The sequence below is a fragment of the Phoca vitulina genome, unplaced genomic scaffold (genome assembly GCF_004348235.1).
Source record: "Phoca vitulina isolate PV1807 unplaced genomic scaffold, GSC_HSeal_1.0 scaffold7, whole genome shotgun sequence".
Taxonomy (NCBI): Eukaryota; Metazoa; Chordata; class Mammalia; order Carnivora; family Phocidae; genus Phoca; species Phoca vitulina.
In genome coordinates, this window is record NW_022589710.1 from 50373682 (window position 1) to 50383465 (window position 9784).

Consider the following 9784-nt stretch of genomic DNA (forward strand, 5'->3'; position numbering starts at 1 on the left):
GGAGAAACCTCAAAATAGAGAAGGAAGACAATATACGGAAGCATGCAGATATAATCTAAGAAAGGTTTTGGTACAATCAATCATTATTAATAGAGTCTGTAGGGACAGGAAATACACCAGTATGTAATTGGGAGTCTCGAAGCCCCATAAAGATATAAATGAGATTAAGATTAGGATAGGTGGGAAAGGGACACAAGAGAAAAGTCAAGGGACCAGACGTCCATCACCCTTTGCCAGATTCTCTGTAGGGTGAAGGTGGACACTGAGGGATGGATGGAGGCCCAGAACTACCCCTCTCATCCGCACCACCTCCCAATGCAATGAAAAAGCCAGCAGCTAAGGAAGCTGGAATCACCCCCCCTTCCCCCCAACACTGGCACCAAGAACAATCTCCATCTCTGCTTACGGATGCCTGCCATGGCTTGAACCCAGAAAAAAGAAAATTAAGATTCTCATTTCAGAATTAGAAATAACGAGTAAAAATGCAAATACTTACAAGGCAGTTTTACACTTTATATTTTATACTTAGTATGAAACAATTCAAGATAAACTACAATGAGTCAATCACTCCAAAGAAACCGTTTCCTCAAAACCCTGTCAGTTTTAGCAGGGAAAAACAGCATGAAGCCAGCATGAGAAATAATAAAAGGAGGTGGTTAAGCAATTGAGCTCTGACCACAGAAAACTGAATGCGATTCTCAGTCCAGTCATAAGTCACCCTAGGGCCTCAAGGAGATTATTTATCTTTATAAAGATAATAATGGCACCTGTATCATAGGGTTGTGATGAAGACTAGTGGGAAAGAGGAAAAAAAAAAAAAATCGGCAGAGGATCAAGTTCAAGGAGAAGCCAGGATCCCAGGGAGGCATTCGTGTAAGACAGTAATCAGATCTTTGAAGAGCAGGTATAACTGATAAAGCAATGCCCCTGGACTGAAAAGACTAAGGACCACAGAGGAAAGATTTTACTTTGAAAGACAGGAAAAATGGCTAGAAATATAGGTAAGGGTAGATGTATTATTTTTCTACTGCAGTGTAACAAATTCCAACAAACTTAATGGCTTAAAACAATACCATTTATTGTTACCCTGTTTCCACAGATCCCAAGTCCAGGAGAGGTATTTTGCCGAGGGTTTCCTAAGGCTAAAGTCAAGGTATCAGCTGGCCTGTGCTCTTACTTGGAGGCTTTGGGGGGAGAATCCACTTCCAAGTTCATCCATGTCGTTGGCAAAATTTAGTTCCATGCGCTTCTTAACACTCTGGTGTCTATTTCCTAGCTAGCTTTGGGCCAGGGTTTGCTCTGAGCTTCTAAGGCCACCCACACTCCTTGGCTCATGGACCCCTCAGATTCTGAAGCCAGTAACACCACAATGAATCTTTCCTGTGTTTCAAATCCTCTGACTTCCCATTCTCTCAACAGCCAGAAAAATTTCTAGGCTTTTAAGGATTCCTGTGATTAGATCAGGCCCACCCAGATAATCTCCTTATCTTAAGGTCAACTCTGCCATATAACATAACCATGAGAGTGATCTCATCATGTTCACAGGCTCCAGGAATTAGGGTGAGTCATCTCTGGGAGGTCACTCTACTTACCATACTAGAGAAGATAGAAACCGACAGAATCGAGTCTTGGCTGTAAGGATAATGCAAGAGGGGCCTGAGAACGAGGAGAGGTGGCTTCAAGACAGTGATTGATGTTTGGAACAGATAACATAGGCCCCTGGCCAGGAGTTAAGAGACTTCCATGCAGCCCTGAAGATAAAGATTTTATTTTCAAGATGAAGCTCTAGCAGGTAAAACATCTTTGATTACAAAATACTACATTATCTTCCTAAAGTTGGTTTAAACAGCAAAGGTATTTATTTTTCTGACATAACAGGAACACCAGAGATGGAGCACTTGAAGAGTCCTTCAAAACTCAGGCACTGCTACTCTACAATTCTGCAGGTTTTGCCCTCGGTTTCAGTATTCCAAACATCGCATCAACTCATGACAAAGGTGGCAGCCTTAGAGTGGACAGTCACAGACTATGTTAGTCAAGTTTGCTATTTCTTTGGCAATACAGATACTAAAAACTAAGTAAGTTCTATTTGCTTTTTGTTAATTGCTTGGCTAGCAGCCACAGCCCAAGATTTTGTCTAGACATTGTCTCCGAGTCTGAAAATGACAGTGTCTTAACTGCCACCTCAATATCCTGGACATTCCCAGGGGCCCTCAGTCGAAGAGGTTTTATCTTGAGGGAACTCAAAACAATAGACTTGGATCCCCTTTGTCTGGCCAAGAATGCTTAAGTAGAAGCACTTGAAAGGGGCCTGAGAAATCAGGCTTGTTTTTCACCTCATTTTTATTTCAGCTAAGTTTCCTACTTCCCTCTCTTGCTTGGACTAACTTCAGCAAGGACAGATCATTTGGCTATTCCAACACTGAAAAACTCCAAATTATCAGACCCCGTATATTTGGATTATAGATTGCAGATTTCCAGTCTCTCTACCCGCCCCCCTCCCAAGAAATTTTGCGCTCTGCTTTTATTATTTATTTTTCTCTGCTTTTAGACAGGCAGGCTTCAACCTATACTTGTCTTTCTCTTGTGGAACTTTCCTGAAGGCTGCAGTAAGATCACAACACATGCCAACATCCTAAAGTTTTCATACCAGTATTAAGTGACTGGTATGAAAACTCTGAGGCACACCATCACTGCCCCAAGGTAGGATTTCTGATGGTTCAACTAACTACTTCCAATAGCACAGTTTGTCAACTTTCCCTTTAGAAATGTATGATCCTCCTGTCCCCACTTCATTTCTCTACTTAGTTAATCCTACATTTTAGGCTCTTTTACTTAAAGCTCCTTACTCCGAGAACTGGTGTTTCATATCAGCTTGAGTATCTTCTGCTGAGAGTAAGAGAAAACTCCAATTCAAGCTGACTTAAACTACAAGGTAATTTAATATCATTCCAGGCAGAACTGTTCCAGACATGGTGTCAAAGCTCTAGGTCCACCTCTCGGCACTTCTCTCGGCAATACCTTCTTGCGTGAGAGACTTCGTTCTCAGGACCATAGCAAGACAGCCAACTTTGGCCACTGCAAGCGTCACAGCCGAATACGACAAAACCAGAGAAGGAGAAAAATCTCTCTTATGTATCTTCTTCAGGAGTGAGTAAATGTTTACCATAAGCTCCCCCCAACAAACTTCGTAACTCATTCTTCATTGCTCAGAACAGGGTTATGTGCTTGGTAACTGGCCTGCATTAGTTTCTGAATGGAATGGAACGGATTGGGGCAGAGAGTAGATGGGGATAATCAAGACCACTATAGAAGCCAACTGATGTTTCTAGGTAAGTTTTGCTGGTACTAGTCAGGAGCAGAAATGGGAAAAATAAGAGTTGGGTTGATTCCAGACTGAAGATCAGTTAGATGTGTGAGGTGGAAGAAAGAAATCAAAGATGCTGGTGAGCATGTCATCAGAGTAGCTTTTCACAAAGTCCAATCTGACAGGAAAAAAAAGGATTCCAGGAAATGACTGGTCAACCAGAGGAATGTGGAAAGATCAAAATCAGATGGTAATGGTTAAAAAAGGAAAAGGAAATAAAAGAAATGTGTAAGATCAGAGACTGAAATTTTGGAACTAAAGATTTGAATTCACATAGAGAAATTACAGATGAGGACAAATTTTAGCCACAGAAATTAGCTGCTGAGTGACTTGAAGGTCACTGTAAAATGGGAAATTAGTGAAGTTTAAGGATGCTGAAGTTTAAGGTTGCTGACTTGAGTTTTGTAATCACCAAAGATGACAAGAATTACATGTAATTTAACAGGCTGAGGGGAAGCCAGGTGCAAAACTCCTTGAGAAATATAGAGGCATAATGGAACAAGTCAGGAACAATGAGAAGAGAATGTTCTAACCAAGCAAACCCAGCTTCCAAAGAAGAAAAGCTGTAAGAGAAGATAATGAAGGGAGGATTGAAAATGGCTATGTGAAGCCAGAGAATGATACTGTCTGAAACCATAATAAGAACACAAACCAACTCCTCAAAGCCTGACCACAAAGTACACACAGATTTTTGGGCTTGTTTTTGTTTTTTAATTAACTAAAAGGTAGAAAAAATTTTAAAAAGAAATAAAAATTATTTTTCTGCATATGAAGGTACATGCAGATGGACTGCTGGATTATTCTAATATATCAGTACTTTAGCCTTTCTAAAATTGCATAGGACAGAACCATATACACATTTAAAATGTACTTTAGCACTGATCCTTATTTTTCAACCTTTAAATTGAAAAATTCAGCTTTTAAAAGACAGTATATATTACATATACTCCCTTTTTCCTCAGCATGAAGGCAATACAAAAAAAGAAAAGATGGAAATTTAAGATTCTTGAAGTCAAATATTGTCAAGCAAAAAGCTCAATACAGGGCAAACCAATTCTTCTGCCAACTCAGCAAGAAAAACAACCAACCTAAGAAGCATTCCTATCATCCATATTAAAATATAGATCTATGATTTTGGAAATATTCAGAAAAGCATACATTGTGATCAGAATCCAAGTTCAAAATTTTTTCCTTTATCATTTTCAAAACAGGTATAAGAACCATTAACTTCAAATAGCACTTTAAAAGATAGAGAAAAAAATAAAAAATAAGAAAGATAAAAATATCACAGTTAATGATTAGATTATTTGTATCTACAGAATTTTAGGTCTTCCATTATATGTTTATCTACATATCCCTTAAGAACATCATATCATGATGCCCTGATGTAAACATCCATGCCATTTTCTTTCAAGGAAAGTATACAATCTGATCTTTCTGGGTTTTTTCTGCAATGATATGCTATTTGTGGTGATATGCTATCCATATCATTCGATAACAAAGTAGTTTTGTAATAGGATATATACCTAATAATCTTACCAAACTTCCAAAAATGTAAAAAAACAGAAGAAAAGTAAATCAGAGCAGTTTTTAAGAAAATACAACTCTTTAGCCTTCTACTACATTTTTAAGTGGCAAATCTTAAAGCAGAAAATAAATTATGCTGGAAAAAGAGAAATGGAAGTAGACAAAACACAAAACTGCAGCGTTTGAGCCTGGAAAATGGCTCAACAAGGCTACTTATTAAACAATTTACTCTGCAAAACATAATGCGTTTTATTTGGAAATTAGTATTATTTTTATTTTAATATATACTTCCAAATATGCCCTACAGTCACTTTTTGAAAATAATTAGTCCAAAAAAACAAAAACCAAAAACAAAACAAAAAAAGAGTAGGCTGTATTCCTAATGCCTTAGGGTGGCTTTGTGATTTTATTAAGAATTAAATACTCCTTAGAGGTATTATTCAGTAAGACATAAACATATAGATGCTTGTTTCCAAAATTATTTACAATGTATTTCCACATCTCATGGATTTACCGGACACTTGCATGTGCAATGAAATAGCTGTTACCCTTTCTTCCTTGATTAACCACTGCTCTAACTGCAACATGCCGCATTCATTTTTAAGGCTTTTAAAGTGGAAATTACAATGCCTGCTGTGATAATTGTGATACTACCCTAACTGTGGCAATCACTTTAAAACTACTCTTTGCTTATCATTAGCAATGCTAAGTGATAAAAATAATTGTATCAGGGGCATTCTGGGAAATAATGGTTTAACAATTTTGAATATTCTAAAAAACTCCATCTAGAAAACTCTGCACCATGGATTAGGATACTGTCTGATGACATGGACCCTTCTAAATTTCCTCTAATTAAGTAAAATCCCCAGATGGGTTTCAATCAATCAATCCCTCCCACCCCCTTCTTTCTAGCTACCTCCCCTACTGTCATGCTCATTGAACCAGTTGCCAGACCAGATTGACAATAGAATAATCAAGGTAGAGCAATTTCCTGGGATCAGATCAGTTCAGATTCAAGTCTGAAAGCTTTAGAACTGCTTTACCTCAGGGCAACTAGTCACCCAGTGTGTGTCAGATGGGTTAAATTGAAAAGCAATCCAAAATGAGTGCAAGGTGATCGCTTCCTCCATCCTCTATATGTCCACAAAATTTATATCTAAATGGTAAAGCATCTTTTCCATGACAGCTCATCTGAAATAAGCATCTGTCACTCTTAAGTGCTGACAATTGATTTTATAAAAGTAATTGCCCTACATTGTGTTTTCCTTTGAAAGAAAGTCAACTTATCCAAATGATTATTCTTCTGGAATGTTCAGAATTCTTGACAAGTGACAAATGACAAAGCAGAAATGATAAACCAAGACTAAACATGGATAAAAATCAACCCTGACTTTCCTGTTTATTATCTTATAAACATCTAGGTTTAATTCAACCCAAAGATATAGTTGAGAATCAACACAGGAGCATAAAATCCATTTAAAGTAACTGATTATACAAGGGAAAAGATGATGTGCAATGCATACATGGATCAGTGAAATGCTTTTTGTTGCGATCAAAAGGCACAAAAGCAGAATCTTAAAGAGGCTTGTGACCTGGTAATACTGCTCAGGCAGTGAGATTGTGAACGTCATTCATTCAGTGAAACCCATTATAGTTGCTGCCAGAAAATGGTCCAGTAGTAACTACTGCATTTTTAAATGCTCATTTCCAACCAATACTTACTTAAGTTGAAATATACTAAAAATAAGATTTTAAAATACATGCAACTGGGGGAAAAGTCAGGTGATATTATGGAAAACTTCGTGACTTTTTTTCCAACTGAACATTAAAGAACAATTTCAACTTAGGGAACTAAAAGCTAAACTAGGGGAGAGGGATGGATCTCTTTTAAGGGCCAACTCTAAAAACTCACAGAATGTTAAACTATGAAAAAGACTTTAAAAAGATAAAAAACTAAATTACTTTTTACCTTGCAATAGCCAAGACATAAAGACTCTTCTATCAAGGACATCTTGATAGATTACATGCACAGCATGGCACTCAAGTGTTTGTTCGAAGGATGGATGAATGAATGGTCACAGCAAAAATCATTCCTTAGGAATTTGGCTTTTATACCTGATTGTTCTTGTCTGTCAGGTGATCAAGAGTTTCAGACTGTTTCTCCAATGCTCGCTCTAACTTCTTATGCTTAAGCTTCCACTGCCTGATGGACTCCTGAGCTTTCAGTTTCAACTCTTCTCTCCTCTTCTCTGCCTCCTGTCTCAGGGCCTCTGACTGCTGGAACTCGAGAAGGTACTGCTCGGCCTGCTTGGTTGCTTCCTCAGCATGGTGAGTCAGCTCTGAGATCTGAAGGTCGGCATGCTTATGTTTGGCCTCACAAGTCTCAAAGTGATTCTGGATCTCCTTAAGTTGATCCAACATCTGTAGTTGCTCCTTTTCCTTGTGCTCCAACTGATGTGTTAAATTCTGGGAATAAAGCATGAGAAATATTAGGAACATGTTCTTGTCAAAATTGGATGTCTAACAGCATCAAACAAGAATCTCTAATGTCACTGAAATGGGAATCATCTGTACCAAATTTCATTAGTAGTCAGTCTAGAAGATATGAGTCCCTTTCTATGTATTTTATAGGCACATTAGTTGGGAATAATTCTTTATAGAAATATTTTCTCTTTTTAGACTATTTCATTATCCAGAAAGGGAAAATACATATTTTCCAATTGACTGTCACCAAAATAGAAGGTCTTTTTTTTTTATTATTATGTTATGTTAATCACCATACATTACATCATTAGTTTCTTTTTTTTTTTTTTTTTAAGATTTTTTATTTATTTATTTGAGACAGAGAGAATGAGAGAGAGAGAGCACATGAGAGGGGGGAGGGTCAGAGGGAGAAGCAGGCTCCCCGCCGAGCAGGGAGCCCGATGCGGGACTCGATCCAGGGACTCCAGGATCATGACCTGAGCCGAAGGCAGTCGCTTAACCAACTGAGCCACCCAGGCGCCCTACATCATTAGTTTCTGATGTAGTGTTCCATGATTGTTTGCGTATAACACCCAGTGCTCCATTCAGTACATGCCCTCTTCAATACCCATCACCAGGCTAACCCATCCCCCCACCCTCCTCCCCTCTAGAACCCTCAGTTTGTTTCTCAGAGTCCATAGTCTCTCATGGCTCGTCTCCCCCCACTGATTTCCCCCCCCTTCTTTTTCCCCTTCCTCCTATCTTTTTTTTTTTTTTTTTTTAACATATAATGTATTATTTGTTTCAGAGGTACAGGTCTGTGATTCAACAGTCTTACACAATTCACAGCACTCACCATAGCACATACCCTCCCCAATGTCTATCACCCAGCCACCGCATGCCTCCCACCCCCCACCACTCCAGCAACCCTCAGTTTGTTTCCTGAGATTAAGAATTCCTCAAATCAGTGAGGTCATATGATACATGTCTTTCTCTGATTGACTTATTTCGCTCAGCATAATACCCTCCAGTTCCACCCAAACTTCCAAACTCATTTTATGAGGCCACCATTACCTTGATCCCAAAACCAGACAAAGACCCCATCAAAAAGGAGAATTACAGACCAATATCCTTGATGAACATGGATGCAAAAATTCTCACCAAAATACTAGCCAATAGGATCCAACAGTACATTAAAAGGATTATTCACCACGACCAAGTGGGATTTATTCCTGGGCTGCAAGGTTGGTTCAACAACCGCAAATCAATCAATGTGATACAATACATTAATAAAAGAAAGAAAAAGAACCATATGATCCTCTCAATAGATGCAGAAAAAGCATTTGACAAAGTACAGCATGCTTTCTTGATCAAAACTCTACAGAGTATAGGGATAGAGGGTACATACCTCAATATCATAAAAGCCATCTATGAAAAACCTACAGCGAATATCATTCTCAATGGGGAAAAACTGAGAGCTTCCCCCCTAAGGTCAGGGACGCGGCAGGGATGTCCATTATCACTACTGCTATTCAACATAGTACTAGAAGTCCTAGCCACAGCAATCAGACAACAAAATGAAATAAAAGCCATCCAAATCGGCAAAGAAGTAGTCAAACTCTCACTCTTTGCAGATGATATGATTTTATGTGGAAAACCCAAAAGACTCCACCCCAAAACTGCTAGAACTCATACAGGAATTCAGTACAGTGGCAGGATATAAAATCAATGCACAGAAATCAGTGGCATTCCTATACACCAACAACAAGACAGAAGAAAGAGAAATTGAGGAGTCGATCCCATTTACAATTGCACCCAAAATCATAAGATACCTAGGAATAAATCTAACCAAAGAGGCAAAGAATCTGTACTCAGAAAACTATAAAATACTCATGAAAGAAACTGAGGAAGAAACAAAGAAATGGAAAAACGTTCCATGCTCATGGATTGGAAGAACAAATATTGTGAAGATGTCAATGCTACCTAGAGCAATCTACACATTCAATGCAATCCCCATCAAAATACCATCCACTTTTTTCAAAGAAATGGAACAAAGAATCCTAAAATTTGTATGGAACCAGAAAAGACCCCGAATAGCCAGAGGAATGTTGAAAAAGAAAAGCAAAGCTGGTGGCATCACAATTCCAGACTTCAATATAGAAGGTCTTTTGATGAGAAAAACAATGAGCGTTACTTTAGTAAGAATCTAGTGCTTTGTCCAACTGAAAAAAATGTCAGTGTTTTAAAAATTGTCAGATTATCACAGCAGTCATACATAATATTTCACCTTCTGGCAGCACATAAAATTTTGTTACAATAAAATAAAAATACCTAATAAAAATGCACATTGATGATAGAAACATCAGTATAGATAATACTATATTTGAAAGTCCACTTAAAAGACTCTCGGGGGGGGGGGGGGGGGGG

The 9784-nt window shown here is 38.3% G+C and overlaps 1 protein-coding gene across 1 annotated transcript in view; it reads right to left on the minus strand.

Annotated features, from left to right (window-relative positions):
* Positions 1-9784, minus strand: part of CEP128 (centrosomal protein 128) — a 419635-nt gene that overhangs the window by 280411 nt on the left and 129440 nt on the right. The window contains exon 14 of the mRNA XM_032405704.1: positions 7010-7360. Within this exon, the coding sequence (XP_032261595.1) occupies positions 7010-7360 (351 nt within the window). The remainder of the gene's footprint in view (positions 1-7009; positions 7361-9784) is intronic.